Source organism: Rhinolophus hipposideros (genome assembly GCF_964194185.1).
Source record: "Rhinolophus hipposideros genome assembly, chromosome: 11".
Classification (NCBI taxonomy): Eukaryota; Metazoa; Chordata; class Mammalia; order Chiroptera; family Rhinolophidae; genus Rhinolophus; species Rhinolophus hipposideros.
In genome coordinates, this window is record NC_138057.1 from 71311038 (window position 1) to 71331905 (window position 20868).

Below are 20868 nucleotides of genomic sequence, written 5' to 3' on the forward strand. Positions count from 1 at the left end.
ATTCCAAAAGTACGTATCTGTTGTAGATTTGTAAACACTAATCCAGACCAGAATGAAGCGCCCTCTCCAGCCTGGGGAGGACAGCTGACTTCAGGCAGCTCTACTTAGCTGCTCACCGTAGAACTGAGACTAGAACCCAGGTCTCCTGACACTTCTTGCCTTTCACTTGCATTATATGATTTCAGCACAAAGAACAATGCCCACTCTCCCACCCCACCTGCAGCTCCAACTCTCCAAAAAAAAATTCTGTGGTTTTGTTCCGAGGGCAGTTAACGGTTGAAACCAAAGGAGTGGTAAAAAAACGTGGGAGCCATAGTTAATGAAGATTTTTAAGGACAGACATGAACATTTAGGCTACACTTTACCCCTGAAACTACAGAATTCAGTTAAACCCTTGGCCTTCACGTCCTTGGCCCTATACCTGACTTTTCCCTACTCCTTTATGTCTGTTTTTCTCTCTCCAAACTGCCCCAGATGTAGAGAAGTTAATCATCCATCACATTTAGATGTGAAAGGTTTCCCTCTCAACAACTAGGGACCTAAATGCAGCAGGGATTATCTCTGGCACATGAAGGGTGAGGAAACTGAATCAGGATTCGGACCAGAGTGGTACAGGTTCTAGCGAGCGGAGCCAGGCCTAGAACTCCTGTCAGGTTTCTAGGGCTGTGTGCCTGTGTGCACTGAATAGTTTTAAAGTGCCCGTACTTGCGTGCTTTAGACAAAGTCAATTTCTAAGTTCATTTCCCATCTTTTACTCCCCTGTGGCCCTCAGCTAATAATATTTTTAGCCCCCATGGGTCAGGTACTCACAGTAGAAAAAAGGTTCCACATCCTCTTGGTGGTAAGGGTGAGAGTATTGGTGGGCAGTGGCAGGTGGTCAGAGAGAGGATGGGACCCCGCCATTCCTCTTGAATCTCAAGGGAACTAAGACCAGAAACCAGAGCCAAATAATTCCTCCTGCTACCCAACTGCTGATAGTTCACTAGAGGGAAGATAGGCAACTTTTCAAACGGAACTTTTAAATTGTAAATAAGACACATTAATTATAACTTTAATATAACAAATGTTACTAAGCAGCAATTCAAAACCATAAATCTTTTTGAAGGTGCACAGGATTATTATAAGGTCAGTTGGCAGTAATGCAGATATTATCTGGTATGAATGAAATGCTGGGGTGCAGAGTCACGGTGGCCTTCCTCGGCCTCATGCTGACTTCCCAAACTGGGACGACACCCCATACCCTCCTTCCCCCTCTTCACGCCCAGAGCCCCTCTGGAGCTCATGGGGAGAAGGTGCAGGTGCACTGGACCAGTCCTTGCTCATCCTGGGCTTTGTCACAGGCCTGGAAAGCAGGGCCAGGAGGCTGCTGTGCTCTCGGAAGCCAGGCTGGAAGCCACAGACTGGATCCCAGGTCCCTGGCCCCTGCTGGGCTGGGGGCTGCCTTCTCAGCTCCCCTTCCACCTGGCCCCAGTGGAGCTTCAGTGGCAGCAGCTGTGGAGCTGAGAAGGGGGAGGCAGACTGTTCGTGCTGGGCCATGCGAGGGAAGCAGAGAAGGGGAGGGCTGTGCACAGGAAGTGAGGTCCCATTTGAAAGGCACTATTGGAGCTGAGGCTTAAGGCAAGGGGCATCCGAGCTGTCACAGGAACCCCCTGAAGGCTCACAGGTGGATAGGGGGTCAGCCTAGTAATGGGAAAACCAGCTCCTCAGGCCTGCTGTCCCCACCGCCATCCCCTCACTGTTTTCCCACCTTCACCTTGCAGCTGCTAAGCTGGAGGCCCCAGCAGCAGTTGGCAGGGCTGGTCCCCATCTGGTGCAAACCACTCCCCCTACTTAAGGCACTTCTTTCATTTTCCAATCAAGTGAGTCAGTTTCTAGTATCTCTGGAAGCAGCAAAAATGAGGGCTCCCTTCCCCCTCCCGTTTTTTGACTTCCCTCCAGATGGGTCTGAGTTTTAATGTTGGTTCTGAGAATTCTACGTATATTCCCACCGACAAAGGCTTCCCTTTGAGGGGACTGAGTGACTCAGGTCCTTTAAAACTCCGGACCTGTCCCAAAAAGTGATTGTCAATTTCAGGGTGGGGCAGGGGATAAGGAAGAGGAGCAGGAGATAAGTCCCCCTGCTTCTCTGTGAGGTCAAAGCTGGTTCATGGGCTGAAAGAAGGGGGCAGGAGCTGGACTTTCACATTTAGTTGCAGCACATGGGCCCTGGAAGAGGGCCAAAGGAAAGCCAAGGGCAGGAGCCAGGCTGGCACTGGAGGGAATGTGGGACTGTGTGTGTGCACCTGGAGGCCCCTGGAGGGTGACAGCACCCGCAGACAGAAGCTTGTGTGTGAGTGAATGTGGACTGTTCCACTGTGTGTGGTGATCGGAGGATGGCAGGCACAGGAACCAGCCTGCGGCGGAGCGGCACACGGCTTCCTTTCCTCCCACTTCTCCCTGGTCCTCAGGTTTTCAAGGGTACCTCTATCCCAGCAAGGCCAGGCCCAGTCCCATGATAACTAAGAGGGGAAGTGGCCACGGAAAGGAAAACTTCTGGGGCCTCAGCAGCTGACACCACAGTCTTACTAGTTGGGCTTGATGCTGGTACCTTCTCGGGCAGAGACTCAGCCTCTTCACTGCTCAGATCCTGAGTCCCAGAGTCTCTGCCTCCCAGGCTTTCAGAGGCGTTCTCCTACCCTCACCACCTTCTGCAAGGGCAGGGGGAGTAGCAGGAAAGTGGGCGAGGAAAGCCGAGAGCTCCTCTCCTCCATCTTCACTCTTTCTTAAAGGTCCCTGTTCTCGTAACAGTCCCGGGAGGACTGGCTGCCCCGAGTCAGGTGTGAGGGAACCAGTGGTGGGGCAGCGTGTGCGTGGAGGGTGTCTAGACACACATCCAAAAGCAGTGGGGGAGGTAAGGGACACAAAATTGGGGACAAAGAGAAAGATCTTAGGCCTCAGGAAAAATGGTCCCAGAGCTGGGGGACGCACATTCAGAGGAACGGATGAACAGTTTGAGGGAGTGTAGAGTGTGGAGACACAGAAATAGCCGGCGGGACCTTAGAGACACAGGCAAAGGGGTGCTGGGCCTGAGGTGGCTGGAGGGCGGAATGGGCACAGCAGAGAGGCGCTGACCTTGACCTCCAGGAAACGGGCAGGAGGGGGCCTGTTGTCTTACTTCCCTCTCCATCCCACCCTGAAGAGAACAGGCTCTCTCCCCTTTGCTTTCCAGAGCTCCTGGCATTCCCTGAGGGCAGTCAGTAAGGGGTGGTCCCTTCCCATTCAACCAGGTACTGAACCTTGCCCTCGGGCGTGACCCTCCGAGCCAACACCTGGTACTTCTCCCCACAGGCTAACCGCCCAGCTGCGCCAAAGTAGTTAGTGATGGACGACTTGAGGTGGGACAAGGATGAGTCATCTTCACTGATGCTCTCAAACGTGTGGCTGTCGATGCCCTCGTCTGGCCGCTCGGGGCCCAAAGCCCCCTCTGCACTGCTGTCTGAGGGGCAGCGTCCACCCAGCTCGGCTGCCCGCCGCTTGGCCCGCAGTGGCGTGTACGCTTTGGCTGCCAGCTTCCTCTTTCGGCTGCCCACTGTCCGTCTATTATCAGGAAGGGAAGTGGAAGATGGAATGAAATGGAGAAGTCCTCACAAGTCCCTCTCTCTGAGCGCTCCCCTGAGAACCAGGAGCTGAGCCGGGCCCAGGCATGGCTTATCTCAGGAGCGCCTCACAACAGGCCTGGGAGGAGGGAAACAGGCTCCAGATGAGAAACCACCAGCTAGGGAGTGACAGAGCCGGGATTCCAACCTATGAGTGTGCAGCTCTAAAGCACATGCTCTTTATATTTAGGATCTCAGCCCTGCACAAGTCCAGGGGCAGAGGTCCTGCTTACACTGCCTAGCCCCTCATCTGGACATGTGTAGCTACGTGAGTCAAATAGGGGTAGATGGTAGCTCAGGAGTCAAGTCTCTTACACCCCAGAGTCTGGCCTGGAGACAGACACGCGTGCACACGGGCACATGCACACGGGCAGAGAGACAGAGGTGGTAGAGAAGTAGACACGCACACAAGAAGAGGCACACATTCACAGGGACACGAGACAAAGAGCCAGTGAGAACAAAAACAGGAAGAAATAAAATACACAGGCAACAGCAGAGAAAGAGAGATGTTTGGAGATACAGAAAAACTCTCAAGACACACAAGTCTCCTTTTGCAAGGGCCTGAAGTTGAAGGCGCCCAGCGTTCAGAAGAGCTAGGCAGCATACCCTCCCTACGCCGCTGAGGACTAGCTAGTATTTCCAAACAGGCTGGACCCTCCGCTCAGCATCCAGGGATTGTGGTCCCCTTGCCCAGGCCCTGCACCTTGCAGGATGCCATTTCCCCCTCCATCAGGCTTCCAAAACAATGGCTCTTTTCCGTAGAGAACCAAAGACAGACACCAGATTCAGATAACCGAGCACGAGGGTTGGGGACCCTGCAGGCAGACACAGACATGCAACACCATGGCACGCAAAGGCCAAGAACCCCAGAATGGAAGAACCTCTGGTCGCACGACCCCTGAACCGGAAATGCCCAACAAGAAGTGTCACACAAGCTTGTGCAGCAGGTGGAGCGGAGCGACCTGAACAAATGTCCATCCTCAGCACCGTCTGAACCCCATGACTTAGATCAGAGGGTCCCAGACTCACAACTGCAGGAGGCTGAGTCCCTCAGCCCAAGACTCAGATGGACAGAATGAGCCGCCGTTAGTCACAAGAGTGGGCGGTGGAGACAGGAGGGTGGGGGAGGGACGGGCGACGAACTTGGGTCTGGACAGCCAGGAAGCTTACCTGGAGTCATAGGAGAGGCTGGTGGAGGCAGAGCCAGACGTGCTGGCAGCGTCTGTGGAGTCCACGTCTGAGAAGAAGGTCTGGCCTGAGCTGGCACTGAGGGAGGAGAGCGTGGGTCTGAAGCCAGCCCTTAGCCCCCTTGGGACCTCTCCACACGCATCCTATGTCCCAGCAGGGGCCCATCTTCCCACTGCTGAGCTTCCTGCCACCACACCTACAGGGACCACCTCCTCTCTGCGTGGCCACTTTCTACCTTCCCAGACTTCAAAGTTCCAGGAGTCAGGAAAGCCTTCCCCGACCACCCTCCCTGGAGGTGATACACGCACTATGACAGTAATTCAAGATAATTGATGAGCACGATCCCAGACACTTGTGTGATCTACAGGCCCGAAGTGCTTTCATTTACAACATCTTGTTTGAGTCTTCTAACAACCATGCAAAACCAGGTGAGGCGGCTCAAAGGTTAAAGAATTTAAAGTGACACAGCTGGGAACAGGTGAGGAGGGGCTGGAGCCCAGTTCTGCCTAACGGACGCCCTTGTTCCCTTTTCCATGCCTATAGGAAAGCACTGAATGTCCTTAATCATTTCAGAAATAATGGGCTGTGCAGTCCCTCCCCTTGGGTATACCAAGCACAGGGGGCTGTCAGGAAGTGTCCAAGGCGGCTGGGAAGGCTCAGTGAGGCTTCGTGCAGGAATGTGAATGTGGGAAACCCACGGCAGTTTTGGTATAGGGTGTGGGGCCTGGAGAAGCGGGAGAGGAATGGAGAGGTGTGGAAGCCGGGCAAGGTAGGCGTCGAGTGCTGCTCTGAGGAGCTTTCCATGGGTGCCCTGGAGACCACAGCTGGGGGATGTTATGCTGAAAGCTTTCAAGCAGAGAGACCCTTCAGGCAGCCTTCTGCAATATGGACCCTTTTAACTAGAATGGCCCTGGACGAGGCCCCCACTCCCTCAAAAGGCTTTCTGCTCTGCCCTTTCCAGAGCCTGCCTTCACTGCTGGGGGAATGGAGGTGGTCTCCCCAGTTGATTCCATCCTTGTTCCCAGAGCAGACCTCTCTGCTGGGTCCCTCACTGTTACCTTTTTAAACTCTGAATTTCATCCAATGTGAAGTCAAATATGCTGGCCAGGTGGTGGTTGGTGCTCCAGGCCGAGGTAAAGTCGCTCTGTGGACACAGAGGAAGGGGGCGGGGGGTCAGTGAGCCTCAGATCTTCTCCCCGCTGAGGGCCACAGGCTGCCAGGGCTTCTGAGGGCTGGGCCCTCCTGAGGGGAAGACCTGTCACTCCCTCCTTCCTCCCGGTCCCGACAAGGGGCCAAGTCACATCAGTTCTAGTCCTGGCTCTGTCTCTAGCTGTCTGTGTGACCTGCCTATGTCTGGGTCTCAGTTTCCTCAGCGGCCGTGCTTCGTGCTTAGAGGTGTGATGGAGTCACGGAGAAGGAAATGACGGCTGTGAAAGTGCGCTGTAACTGTCATGTGCTGGAGAGATGGGCGGCATGCTAATGCCCACAGGGGCTTCAGCGAGGCCACAGGGCTGCTGAGGGAGGAAAGTGTGCCCGGGAGCCTCTGCCACTGCCTGAGGTGCGGCCTCAGGAGACTCACTGCCCCTCCATGGCTGTCCCCACCCGGACAGTGGGCACGAGGATACTACCTACCCTTGCCCCTCTTCAGGTTCTGGGGAGAACGTGGGGAGATAACGGGGTGGCCTTGCAGTGCCTGGCTTTTCCTTGTTCAGCTGTGATAGGAGCTGACTCCTGTCTGGGAGGTGGGAGAGGCCCCTGGGCCTGGGGGACTTGTTTTCTGCAAAGGAATCCCTAATAGGTGCTGACCCTGCGTGTGCAAGTGGAGAGTAAGAAAACAAGAAACTAACACTGGGAATAGCATCTTCCAGCAAAAACTTTGATCTTTTTCTTCTATAAACTCGCCTTTTCTGCTGCTGGAATTCGTGAGGCAACAAACTGTGGAGACAGAAAAAGGAGAGGGTGGCCCAGTCAGAGCCTGAAGGCCCAGGTGGCCCAGAGGGAGGAGTGGCAGGGGCAGGGCTGGGGTCACAGCTGCTGTGGTGGAGACAGCCTCTCCTTCACAAGGAGACCTGGGGTGAGGTGGGGGAGTCCTCTGGGGCGGCAGGTGTGGGAAGGTGCGGGGGAGGGCGGGGGGTAAGGTGGGCAGAAAAGATAGAAGGTGCCTCTTCAGGCACATGCATCCAGATGCTCTGCCCCCCACACCCAGGGTGAGGGGGCTCAGCTCAGCCAGGAGAGCTAGGGACCCCTTAGACTCTGACTTCCCCTTCACGTCTCTGCCTAAGCCCTCATCCAGCAAGACTGGGTCCCACGATGAAGCAAGGCAGTCAGGGCTGTGGGAGGAGGAGCCAGGATGTGGGAGCAAGCCCTGGCCTCTGGGGGGGGGGAGGCTCCAGCTGGGACTCCCGGTGTAGGTCCTCCCTGCTTGCTTGGATGCTAGCAAACTCTGCGGGGCCCATCGCATGCCCACCCCTGGGGCTAGGAGGTGCGCACTGACCCAGGCTTGCTCTTTCCTCTCTTGCGCAGCTCGGAGGGGGCGCTGTTCTCAGCGGGCACCAGGCCCTTGTCGGGCAGAAGCCTCCCTGGTGGGTTGGGCGGGACGCGAATGCGCAGCCGGAAGATGCATTTCTTCTTCTTGATCTCCTTGCCACAGAGGAACCTGGGGAGTGGGCAGGGGGAGGAGAGAGCTCTGGAGTCTGTGGGTCCATCCTCCTGGGGAGGAGCGTCAAGCATTAAAACTACGCTCTCTGCCTCGCTGAACCCCGAGCTAAAATCCAGAGTGGCCTGTGGAGACGCTGATTCCTTCAAGGCCTGTGGGATCAGGAGTCTCAGGTGGCGGCTGAGGACGTGGCTCGTGGCTGCTCCCTGTCCTTCCCCTGCATGTGCGTGGTTCCTGCTGCTCCACTCCCTTTTCGTCTCTGCCTCAACCAGCCCCAAAGCCACCTCCCACAGGAAGGCCTCCTCCAGCTCCCAGGGGAACACCATTCTGTTCTCTGCTCTCCTGCCTCAAGGAGGCTGAAAGCACCTGCAAGCACTTCCCTCATTCTTCCACCACTGGCTGAGCGGCCAGGAAGCTGCAGAGGTGACTCAGACACAGCTGGAGCTCCCCGCAGGAGACTGTCCACACAAGGACAGGAGGCCTCATGTATATGAGAGCAGGGCTGTGTCTGGCCCCAAACCACGAGAAGGTAGAAGACAGAGTGGATACGTCTGCCTAGGGGTGTCTGGAGGGGCTGCATAGAAGCAGGGACCATGTCTTATTCCTCACTGCGGCCTCACACCTACACAGGGCTGACACAGAGCAGCAGTTCGAAAAATAGTTGTTGATGGAACAAATGAAAGGGATTGAAATGCATCCTCGGCAAAGGGAAGAGTGTGAGCAAAAGCATGAGTGGGGAAGCAAAGGGCTCAGAACAGCTGACACCCAGAATAAATAACGTAAAGGGATAGTGGCAGGAGGCGTGGCCACTATCTTAGGGACTGATCCTAAGAGGCCTTGAATCCTGTGTGAAGGAGCCTGGGCATTCCTCACGGTAGTAGTGAGACGTGTTAGCTGTGTGTTCTGAGAAGAACTCAGAAGTCTGGGTGGGAAGCCATGGGCCACACAGCCCACCTGAGCGATGATGAATCGATCCCTCGGTGCCTGGCCCAGACCATACATGGCTGGGGCAGGAGAGGCCCTCAGAGGTCAGGGGTGTAGCCCCCCATGGACCTGAGCCCAGAACCAAAATGTGTCATGCTGATGGAGTGCTCAGGGGAGGTGTCACAGAGGAGGTGGGGTGCTCCCTGGATCTTGAAGGATGGGTAAGATTTATGTAGTCAGAGAGAAGGGGCAGGAGACCCAGGCAAGGAGCACAGTTTGAGCAAAGGCTATGAGGTAGGAAGAACCTTTTGACTGAAATCCCACCTGTTGGGGCCCCACGGCACTTCCTTCCCTGCTCGCACCTGCTTTTGTAGCTGTTCAGCGCGTTGAGGAGATGCGGTCCTCGGTCCGTCACAGGGGTGCTGGTGAGCTGAAGGGGAGCAGGCCAGCAGAGTGGTCAGACCCAAACCCATGGCGCCTGAGGAGGCCTCCGCCCCCCTCCCCTCGTCTTCTGATGCTTATGAGTCCTCTACGTGAGGACCACCGGCTTACTCCATGATCCCAGACAAGTCTTTTCACCTCTCTGAGCTCAGTTCCCGTCGGAAACTGGGCAGGATAACTCCTGCCCTAAATGTATCCAGAGGTTTCAAACTGTCCATGCCCTTGACCCAGGGATGCCACTCCATGGAATCTATCATACAGACATAATGTGAAACATGGACAGAGCCTTATGTACAAAAATGTTTGCTGCAGCACTGTTCTCAATGCTGGGCCAATGGGACAAGAAGGAAAGAAACTATATGCCCAACAGGAAGGACACTGGTAAACTATGGTGGAAACCAATGCAGCATTAAAAATGTGTGTGAAAACTCATGATATGGAAAAGTATTTATGATATAATGTAAACTGACAGAAGATGACTTGAATTGTATATACTGTATAATCTAAAGCACATAAAAAGAAAAAATACACATAGAAAAGATGGAAGGAAATGCACCTATGCATAAATAGCAGTTGTTTGTTTGTGGTGTGATGTGGGAATATGGATGGCTTTGTTTTTTAAATATACTTCCTTATACTTTTTGGTACTTCAAAATTTTTCTACCAGGAATATGTATTTTTTTTTTTTTTATAAATTGGGAAAAGAACCGTATTTTTTTTGAAAAATATCAGCTCTACCTATCTTTTTGGCTGTATAGTAAGTATGTGTTTTATGAATTATCAAACACTGTAAATGAAGATGTTACTACATGAAAATATTTTGTAAAGCATAAGGGTTACTTTTTTTAATTTGTATTTTTTAAATCCCTGTTTAATCAAAGAAGGATTTGGGGCAGTCAGTAGAGAAGACACCTCCCTGTAGACGTGGTGGAGAGGATTCTAAGCGTCAAGGGGAAAGGGGCATGGCCCCACCGTGGAAGAGGTTGGGGAACCTCTGGCCTCGTTGCCAGCTTAGCTCCAAAGCTGTGCTGGCCACTGGCAAGCCCCTCTCCACCTCAGACATCCTGAAAGTCTGGTTGTCACTCCCTCAATCCCAGGCTCCCAGGCTCCTGGTGCCCACGTTTGCTATTCAAAGTAGGACCAGCAGGGGGCAGGCCCACTTCACTTTGCATCCTAGCCAGGTAGTCGAGTGGGTCAAACATCTCTGCTCCAGCCAGATGTTTATCCCTAGCTCCCTGCAGCTGAATTTGTGCAGCCTTAACCTACCTACTGCCAAAACCTGGATCAGGAAGCCCCTGGCACGGCATAAGCTCAGAGGTGTGGACTCAGGGAGGCAGCAGTTCAAAGACCCTGATCCTTTGTCCCAGCCAGCAGCTGAAGAGCGCATGTGCAGAGACCTAGACCCCAGTTCCGCACTGTGTGACCCTGGGCAAACCTCTCTGGAGCGCAGTAACCCCACCGTGGGATGGACTGCTGCCATTCTGCCATCACACGGTCCTGCATACCTTGCCAAGCTGCAGGAGCTCCCAGTGGTGGTTGACGAAGGCCAGAATCTCCTCAAAGTCGAAGTACTTCTTCTTGCTCTGCACCCCCAGGTTGTAGAGGGCCAGATGAACCACGTCCACCCTGGGCAAGGGGGCAAGGAGGTGGGCGGGGTGAGGCAGCAGCCACAGCTGGAGCCTCCTGGGTCCGGACTCAAGGGCAGGGCCAAGGCTGGGACCTAGCAGTTGGAAGTGGAGGGAGGGGGGAGGAGAGGAGCTGGGAAGGGGCGGGGGGTCTGGGGGGTGTGGGCCAAACCCCGTCCTCTCACCATCGCAGGGGCAGCCTCTCGATGTACTCTGGGCCCTGGTTACACACGGAGCAGAAGAATAGGTAGAACCTGTGGGTGGGTGGAGAGGGGGCCTATAGGTGGGAGGGGCTCTGACAACCCACCCTCATCCCCCACCTGCCTTCCCATAGTCAGCACTGTTTTCATTCCTTGGGCTGGTGGCCTTTAGTGGGGTAAGGCAGGACAGGGACCAGGAAATACTCCCCCACTCCTTCTAACCCCTCTCTCAACCCCTTTCCCAAGTGTCATTGCCCTGGAGCGTGGCTTTCAGAGAGTGAGCCGAGTCCCACTGGGCTGCAGTGGTCACCCTTGTTCTCTGACACACACAAGCAATCACCAACATGAGACATCAAGGAACACATGATATCAGGTCTGACACACATCAGCCTCCCAGGAGCTTAGCTCCATTGGATCAAGTCATTCATTTACCCAGTGGCTCCTACAACCCAGGGTGGCGGTGAGGCAGGGCCTGTGTCACTCCCTCTGCTCCGGACACTTAAAAGAGACTGGGGCTTTGTCTAAGGTCCCCCACGAGTCATTGGCAACTGGGGATGTGGTCCAGAATGTTCCTCCATGGGAAGACTTCCCGTAGACAGCTGCACGCTATCACAGACCCCCTCCCCCCGACTGAGGCCTGGCAGGCAGTCTGAAGGAGCTGCTGCTGCTGTCCCCTGTCCCCCCATCTCACACCCAGGGCTGCGCCAGACCAGATTAGCACCTACCGGTCTCCAAACATCATGGGCTCATTGAGGCACTGGGTGCAGGCCTCATGGAACCACTGCCTGCACTGGTAACACTGCAGCATCCGCAGATACCACCTGGAGACACAGAGGAGCCAGGTCACCTGGGCCCAAGCTCCCAGCCAAGCATGAATCTCAGCCACCTTGCCCAACATGAACTTGCCCTCCACTCGGGTAAGGGAAGAGAACTCAGGTACCGAGCTCTTCGGCTGTGCCAGGGGAGGTCCTGGCAGCAGGCCATACGCTATCTCATTTGATCTCAGGACGGACCACTAACCCCATTTGACAGATGAGTCAGAGGTGAAATGGCTTGCTCAAGGTTACTCAGGAAGCCAGTGGTGAAGGGTGATTCAAATCTTGGCCTCCCTAACTTCAAACCCCGTGATCTTCCACCATCCTACGCTGGAACGCCCAGGTCTGGACTGTGCCCCACACATGAATTCCCAAACACCACTGACGGGAAGGTTTGCCCAGGAGACTTCACAGGAGAAAAGTGGCTCCTGTAACCAACATGGGCAGCACTACGTCTGGTTTTGCTCACCAGGACTGTATTGACCCCACCATGGCCATTCAACAGCTACTCACTGAATATAAACAGAGAGCAGAAAGCTTTTCCTTAACAACAGTCAATGCTCTGTTCACACCTTTCAGGTGTGGTCCATGGACCCCAGCATCAGTCACCTGGGGTCTAGGTTAAAATGCAGATTCCTTGGCCCACTCCAGATCTTTCCATCTTTGGGGCAACCCCAGGAAGATGCATTTTTAATAATCACTCTGGGTAACTGCCTTAATGCTGTAAAGATCGCTGCAAGATAAGCATTTCTCCATGTTATCCTCTAGGCCTCTCAACACCCAGGGAAGTTGACGGGGCTGAGATTATTAATCTCACTTGAGAGATGAAGGAGTTCAAGCAATTTGCCCAAATTAGCCAGATAGGCTGAAAGCACAGCCTCCAGACTTCCAGTTCTTGTAAATAAAGCTTGGGGCTAAGGTTAGCACTTCAAGTTGTCCTGTCGGCTGAGTTCCTGAGGGCAGAGATCCCATCTGTTACAGCAGCAGTCAGGCCCAGAGCAGGATCCCTTACCATGGCTGCATGGAGGCCCAGGCCCGCAAGGAAGAATCAGGCCAAGACTCTTGCCCTGCAGCCAGGACAAGAATCCCCTCCACAGTGTCCCCAATGTATGACACCCCACTCTCTGCTCGCACACCTCCAGAGAGAAGGATCTTAATACCTTTCCAGCTCTGACAAAGGGAAGGTTTGTCTAAATTCTGTTCACCCCCAGCAACATCTCACATTTAAGTGCTTACCCAGTGCCAGGCGCTGTGAAGGCCTTTGGATGAATTATCTACTTCAGGCTCTGCTCACAACTACCTGGGAAACTATTATGATAGCAGGCTCGGGCTGCACAGCTGTAAGGGGCCGGGAGAATGTGGACCCTGGGCCCCAGGCTCTTAACACTCTTCAATGCTTCCTTCTTTTCCACGGGGCCCCAGGAAAACACCTCCAGCTTCAACGGCCCGCTGCGGGAGGGCTAGTCTCACCACTTTGAGCCCCGGGCTTGGGTCTCATGCTTAATATTAATATTAGGGCTCTTCCCTGGAGCCCTGACACTGCAGGGTTGCCCCCGTAGGCCCCGCCCCCGCCGCGCCCATCGCCCCCACCCCCACCCCGTGGCCTTACTCTCCCGGCCCGCCGCAGTAGCAGTAGCATTGCTGCTGGTTGGTGCGGTGGGGTGAGTCCCACTCGAGCTCCTCGGGCTGGTAGGACAGCACCATCTTCACCGCCTGCAGCGTCCTGGCGATGGCACCCTTCTTCAGCGCGCCGCCTTTCTGTGGGAGATGAGGGGTCCCAGTTGGGCCACGAGGGAAATGCCCGTTAGGGAGATCCTCAGATTTTCCAGTGGAGTCAGATGCAAGGAGCCTTTTCTCATCAAGCCCAAATCCATCCTCTGTATCCCAGTAGGACCTCCATCAATAGGAATAAGCACACAGGTAAAGATAACAACAATAACCAACCAGTGTGGGCACATACGTGGTGTCTTTTAACATTAAGTCTTGTAACATTTATTGGGGGCCTCCTACTCCTGACACCACATGTCTATCCATTTAACAACTGAGGAAACTGAGGCTCGGGGAGGCTGAGGAACCTGGCCAAAGACACACAGCTGAGAAGTGGCAGCAGTGCTGTCTGCCTCCAAAGCCCCGGCTCTGTGACCAGGAGTCAGGCCTGAGCCCAGGGAGTCACTGGGCTTCACACTAGACAGGGGGAAAGGCAGGGACTGGAAGGATGGGGGGCTCACCCGCACAGCCAGCGCGAAGATGCAGCGTCGGCAGAACCAAGGTGTGAGCAGGGGCCGGTCGGCACTGCCTGCTATGGGGATGTGGCACTGCTGGTGGTAACCTAGGCAGAGGAGGGCTGGTGGGTGCCCACAGGACGCATGGCCCAAGGTCAGTCAGCCCAAAGGCGGCAGGGCTGCGGAGGGCTGTAGCAAGTCCTAGGAGCGGTGTGCCTGCCAGCTGCCAGCGGACTGGCTGGCCATTCTCACCAAGGCAGCCAAGTTGGAGTCCAAGTAGGTGAGTAAAAGACAGCCTGGACCCCAGTGGGGAAGGCACCAAGGTCTGCCTTCAGCCTCTGTGTCCCGTCTCTCCGTCCCATCCTCTCCACTCAAGGGAGCTCCAAACTGCATAACTTGTCTCACTTTCCAGAAGCCCCAGCTCTCCCCAAGGGTCACCTCTCTGGGTCCTCACTCCCGGGAAACAGCAAGCCAGCTAAGGCCCCAAATCTGAGGGAGTGACTGCCAGAGGCCAGTTGGGGGATGGGGCCTTCTCAGTGTCCTGCTCATCACACTCACCCAGGCCACACTTCCCACAGATGAGGATCTCATTCAATGGCCCTGATGTCTTCCCCAGACAGATGTTACACTTGGGCTCCTCCCCTGGAACACCAGCTGAAAGAGAGAGGTCCTCTGGGGTCAGGTCTGGCTGGCAGGAATTAGAAGTTCTAAAATCACATTCCAGGTGTTGAGCCTTTACCTGCTGGACCTAGCACTGGGCCCCATATGCCAACACACTGACTCTCCCAACCACTCTGAGGTCAGAGGGACCTACTGTCACGACCCTATTCTAAAGATGGGTAAGTTGAGGCTCAGAAAGGTTAAGTCCCTTGCTTAGCTAGTAAGCAGAAGAGGTGAGTTTCAAACCCATGGCTGTTTGACATCAAACCCTTTGTTCTTTTGACCATGTCATGCTACCTCTCCTGCCTAATTTTAACTTAATTTGTTAAACAGTTTTTTTATGTTGAATAATTTTTTAAAATATTATTACAGAATCATAATAGACAGAATGCAATAACTGAACTCTATGTTCTCATCAACAATTATAAACTCTTTGACAATATTCCCACCCACTTCCCCCTCCTGCATTATTTTGAATCAAGTCCCAGATACCCAATCATTTCCATAAATATTTCAGTATGTATCTCTGAAAGATTAGGGCTCTCTTTTTTAAAAATAGAAAAACCACATCTACAGTAACTTTATTATACCTAAAAATTAAAAATACTTTCTTAATATCATCAATAAATTCAGTTAGCATTCACATTTCCAACTGCCTCAAATAAAAAGGTTGTGTTTGTTCAATTACTTTTAAACTACAGTTTCCATCTTTTTTTTTCTTTGCATTTTTTTGATGTTGTTGAAGAATAAATACGTGTTTGTATGTGAAAGATTTGAGTGAATAAATTAAATACATGTTGGCGTGTGTTTCTGTCCTACTTCTCGCAGACTGAAAGGTTTGTAAGAGCAGAAATGGTATATGTTCATCAGTGTGTCCCCAGGACCTCATATAGTGTGTATGTGGCACATTACATGCACTCAAGACATGTTTGTTGAGTAAATGCTCTCTTGCCTCTTATTTCTGAATATGCCCCCAGGAAAGAGGTGCCCACCGTGGATCTCAGGAAGCCCTCGTTGGCTTAAGGAGTGATGGATCACTAACTATGACGTGCTCAGCCTCGTGTTGTCACCTTGAGAGGTGCCAGATGGGCTCCCGTCCTGCCTGTGAGGAGCAGTTACCCAGCTGGGGAGCCAAGCCGTTCCCCAGGTGAGCCTACGGCACTGCCAAAATGCCCGGCATGCAATGGGCCTTCTACTCAAGATCTGATAAAGTGCGCTGTCTTTCCTCCCCTGCTGGTTCCTCACGCTTTCAGTAAGAGGGTAACCAGGAGAGAAGAGCCTCATTGTTCTGGATCTTCATATAGTAATAAATTGAGGTGATGGGCTTGGAGAAGAATCGGTCTGCGTTAGCCACAACATCTTGCAGAAAAAGGCAATTTGGAAGCTTTAATAACTGCCTGGGTTCTGTGACCTCTACTTGGCAGGCTCCTTGAAATCATCTCTTACAGTTAACAAATTCTTTACAAACTGCCCCTCTGTAACTCAACAGCACTGGACTAAGCATTTTACATGGATTATCTCATTTAAGCACCCCGTGAGGCCAGTACTTTCATTATCTCCTTTTTCCAGATGAAGAGACTGAGGGTCAGAGAGGTTATGTCACTTGCCCAAGAACATGCAGCTAGTAAGTGGCAGAGGAACTTGGTCCAAGGAATTAATACCTGCCTTTCTCTTCATGCCACCACCTCTATTCTCCCGTTAGAGCATAAATGGCAAACAGTTTTCTTCTTCATGGCGACTCTGATTGACCAGTAGTGGTTACTGGGAGCACCATGTTGAAATATAAGTGTTGTGACTGATTAGTGCTTTCTGTTGTGTACCTGGGAAGAGAAAATGGTGGCAAGAATGCCCCTGATTTGCTATCTCTGTAAGACAATGTAAACCTCTGAAGGCACGGATGGTACCCAACCCTGCTTCCTTTCAACCCTGAAAGCTGATCCAGCATCACTGGGCACGTCCATCTTTACCTGCCTGGTCCTTCTCTGCTTTCTTGGTCTTTCCCCCATGAACAGAACTGCCTCCACTAGTTTTCTTCACAAACTGACAGGGGACATTATGCTCCCATCTAGAGGTGACAATTCTGATTCCCTGGGCTTCTCCCTGTTCCCAGCCCAGAGTTACCCAGAGCTTTGTGCAGAGATGAAGTGCAGCAAGGAGGCAGACACAGGCCTCGGACCTACCCCTGCTCTCCCAGCACCTCCCAAGCCACTTTCTACATCTGCCTGCCTCCCTCACAAGGTATGAGTACTCAAGGGAATGATGGATGCCATAAGGGCTTTTCCATGTAAACACACAACTGGTCATCTCAGGTGGGGTTGGGGGTCCACGGACAAGGCCAGATGCCAGAAGTAAGTGAAAGAAGGAGACAAGGAATGATGGAGGTGGAGGAGAGAGGACCCAGGGTGGGTCAAGGGTGCCCAAAATCTTAGGAAGACTCACCATGTTGTATGTCCTTCCACAGGACCCAGTATTTGGAATTGTCTTCAAAAGTCACAAGGCAGCTCTGCTTTGAACTGCTGACCTGGGGCACAGAGAGGGAGGAGCGACGTGAGAAAGTGGCTGGGGAAACGCTGTGGAACACGGTCTTCCTCTCCTATTTTTGTCCCCACAGGGCACAGGGATTAATTAGATCCCCTCCTTGTGCTCCAGAAAGGAGAGCTTGGCCAGAAGGGGAAGGAGGATGGCAGTTCCTGGAGGTAGTGAGCAGCCAGTCACCAGAATTGTACAGTCAGGGACTGGCCGACAAAAACTTGGTGGGAATGCTGAGCACAGAACAAGCCAGATGGTCATGTGTAATCCTCTCCAATCTGACTGTTTTGTTTTGTAGGCTCAGAGTACTTTTCTAAAGAACTGGTTGGGTGATGTTGGCTCTAAGGATGGAAGCTGCCAAAAGCTCCTTCCATGTTCAGGTTTTGAGCTTGAGGGACAAAAAGGGAATTTTCCAGCAATCCCCCATCGTCCACCACCAGTCTGAGGCCTGGGACCGAGGATGAGCAGGGAGACGCTGAGCCTGGGAACAGGGGCTGAGGAGGAAAGGTTTACCCTCTTGATCTTCCCGAGGTAATACAGTCCATCTGTCCACCGGCAAAGCACATACTGGCCTTCTGTCAGCTTGGACATCAGGTCTTTGAAGTTGTTCTTGGCTTTTGCCAGGGCCCCCTTGTTGGGAAGGTGGCTGGTGGCACCATAGGAGTCCCGAGTCCCTGGGTCCAGAGCTCGATTCTCCATCAGTTTCCACTGACACTGGAAGAGAAAGAGAACTGGCTTTTTACTCCTTGCTTCAGGGGAGGGGGAAAGAAGGGAACTACCATTTATGTAACCTGTGCTATGTGCCAGATGCTTTTATTCTCTCACTGGATCCTCATGACAACCCTGCAAGGGAGGCATTATTATTCCCATTTCACAGGTAGGGAAAATGAGGTTTGGCAAGGGGAAGCAGCCAGGGGGTCCAAGGCAGAGCCATGGTTCATAATCAGGTGAGCTGATTCTAAGCCCTGCTCTCTTTCCCACCCATACCATGCTGCCTGCTAGAGAACAAATCTCTCCGCCAACCACAGAGCAAAGTCTCCCTCCCCAGTGGTCTGACCACACTCACTGGCTTTGGAGCCTAAGGCTTTATCCCTTAAGACAACATACTCCATGCTGAGTGGAGGGCCTTCTCCAGGAGAGCAGCAAGAAGTTTTACACTCCCCACCCCTACGCTGAGGAGAGCTGGCAGAGGAAACTCACCCGGAAAGGGAAACTCCTGGGTGGCTTGTGAACTGGCATAGCCTTGGCCATCTGTAATCCCCTTTTCTGTTCTCAATTATGGCATGATTTAATGGAAACAAATGCGGGGACATTTAAACTCACTTATGCTTTTACTCAGATGCAAATTTGCTCCAAGCAGTTGTCACCCCCATGCCACCCTCTCTAAGCCGGTCTCTCACCAGCCTATAAAATGCACTGTTCTCCCACTTCTTTCACTCTTCCTGCTAAGGTACTACTGGGGTCCCCAGACACGGACCCCCACTTCCACCCCCACCCCCAGCATCTTAGACGTTTCTAATCAATGAGTTGCCGCAGCTGGCCAACTTCAAGCACAGTGACTTCTGGCATCCTGCTGTCTTTTCCACCCCCCTGAGTGCGTTAGGGCCCCACCTTGCCTGGGCCATTCACTCATTCAATAACTGTCTCCTGAGGCCTGTCCTCACCTTGTGCTCACCTATACTGGGCACCTGGGATGGCCAATAGTACCACCAGGCTAAACAGGCCACGCCCTGCTTTTCTGCCTCCTCAGACTCTTCCACAGGACCACAGATTCCCATCTTTTTCTTCTCCCTCCCAGAAAACTTGAATGGCATTCGAAGCCCTCCCCAAGGTCCTCTTGTCCCTTTTCTGGGCTCACCTGGCTCCATGTCTCTCCACACACTCCATTAAGCCAAACACCGCTTCCCTGTGTTCCCTGCACTGGCTCCTCTGCTCCTCTCGTTCCCTCCCTCTCTGCCATGGCGCTGGGCACCTGCGTTATGACTATCCGTATACAGGGAGAATCCCGTGTGTTATCCATGTGAGTGCGTGTGTACTCCTGTGAGACTGTGTTTGATGCCTACAGCAGTATGTCGGTGAGCATAGGAAGATCAATACAAGTGCGCGCATGCCTGGGCCTCCCGAGGCAGGCAGGGCCCTGCTAGGGGCTTGGCTCTCCAGACCGCGGCGCGGCCGCCCCCATCCGAATCGCTCGTCCCTATTCCTCCGTTCTGCAAGGCAGCAGGCACAGGCACAGGGCAGGGTGTACCGTCCGAACCCCTGCCTTCTCTCTGCCACCTGGCTCCCGGGCACTGCGAGGTTCCCGCCCGCAGGGCCTGGGGCCCGGACCACGGCAGGTTCACAAACTGACACTTCCTCCCCTGCCGCGCCGCTGGAAGCGGGCCGGGTCGCCGCGCCCCCACTGGCCTGGCCGGGGGCCCTGGGTGGCGGCCCCCCAACCCGAGCCTCCATCCCCCCCGCCAGAGCGGGCCCCCGCGGGCTGTGATTGGCTGATTCAAACCCATCTGCAAAGAAATGCCTCTTTGCGGGTTCTCGTCGGCGTCCAGTTCAAATCCGCGGCACCGGGAGCGCAGGGCCGGGCGGGGGCAGGAAGATGATTCATGAGCCGGGGCCTCTCCCAGGGCGGCCGTTGGCTTTTTAAAAAGGGTGTTCAGGAGGGGGGAAAAAGCTTGCTGGAGTACCCCCTTCGGGTCCAGCTCTCCTCTCTTCAGTCGCTCCGAAAGCTTCGCTCCGAAAGCGTCCCCCTTTCCCATCCTGCCGCAGCCTGACTTCGGACGTGAGCAAAATCCCAAACGCCCCCGTTGGTCTCCACCACACCCCACCCCGCCCCTGAGCAAGAAAAGTAAAGGAAAAGTAAAAATTTGGGGCAAGGAAACAGCGACCTGTCACCCACGGCCCCCCAAAGGCTCGGGGACCCCGGGCGGACTCCTGCCGCAGGCAACGGTCACCCCCCGCAGTGTCCCGGGCGTGCAGCGCCCGAGGACTCCACCCCCGCCCCCCGGAGTCGTTCGCACAGCCAAGGTTCAGGGAGATTGCAAAAGAGGGATGTGTGCAGTGAGAGAAGAGTGTGGCGGGGAGTCCCCGGCCCGGGCCGGCCGCCTGCAGCGCCGAACTTACCGCGAGCCTGCGTGTCCGCCGGTCCCACTTGGAGTCTGGCCACCAGGCGCATCCGCGGAGGAGGCGGCTGCGCTCGGCCTGCGGCTGCCTGGCCGAGTGTCCGCCCGTGGGGCCGGGGTCGGGGTCTCGGCGGGGGCGGGGCGGGGCGGGGGCGCCACGGGGAGGCGGGGGGGCGGCGGAGGAGGGAGGGGCCGGGGCGCTCAGGAAGGGGCCCCCCGGGCGCGGGGCGCCATCTTTTTCGCGTTTTCCCGCGAATTATTGACGTCCCGCTTATGTAATTAGCGGGGGCCGCGCCGGCCTCGCCATTGGAGCCCGGGGCCGCCGGGGCCCGTAGCACCCCCGCCCGCCCCCGGGCCACCCCCTCCCGCTGCGGGCGCGCATCCTCCGCCGCCACCGCGCGCCCGGCGCAGACACGCGGCGCGTGTGCACGGACGCAGAGCCCGCGCGGCGACACGGGCGCACCGCAGGGGCGCAGGCACAAGGGGGCAGCTCCTCGCGCGCACGGCGCTCAGAGCCGGCACTCACTCACTGGGTGAGGAAACGCGGCTCTGCGCTCGGAGCGCGCAGACCTACAGCTGGCGGCGACCCCGCGGGGGGGCGCAGACACAGATTCGCAGCGTACACGCAGGCCCCGGCGGCCCGAACGGGATTCGCACGGTATCCACGCGCAACGCCCTGCACCGGCAGCGCCGTCAGCAAACAGAGACCCAGCACAAGCCTAACACAGAAACATACACAGCGCACCCAGCACAGACACAAGGTCACACCACGCCGTACGCAGGACACGAACACACACTAAAGAGCCGATGACAGGGTATACACACAGCTGCAAGGAGAGCGACACAGTACACAGCAC

At 54.7% G+C, this 20868-nt stretch overlaps 1 protein-coding gene across 5 annotated transcripts; it reads right to left on the reverse strand.

Moving 5' to 3' along the window:
- Window positions 1–1035: 1035 nt before the first annotated feature.
- PHF19 (PHD finger protein 19) lies at window positions 1036–20273 on the reverse strand. Of its 5 annotated transcripts, none has more exons than XM_081067482.1 (15): window positions 20013–20273; window positions 17464–17609; window positions 16806–16887; window positions 14265–14360; window positions 13713–13813; window positions 13094–13242; window positions 11395–11490; window positions 10655–10723; window positions 10350–10470; window positions 8766–8833; window positions 7318–7479; window positions 6671–6758; window positions 5882–5967; window positions 4806–4901; window positions 1036–3576 (listed from the first exon to the last, which is right to left on the reverse strand). In XM_081067482.1, the coding sequence occupies exons 1-15, from the start codon at window positions 20062–20064 to the stop codon at window positions 3234–3236; spliced, it is 1755 nt and encodes a 584-aa protein (XP_080923608.1). In that variant the 5' UTR covers window positions 20065–20273; the 3' UTR covers window positions 1036–3233. The 5 variants fall into 5 exon arrangements, with proteins under 5 accessions (XP_080923608.1, XP_080923606.1, XP_080923604.1 ...); XM_081067480.1 differs by having other exon boundaries at window positions 17409–17609; XM_081067478.1 differs by having other exon boundaries at window positions 13713–13828; window positions 17409–17609.
- Window positions 20274–20868: the final 595 nt, after the last annotated feature.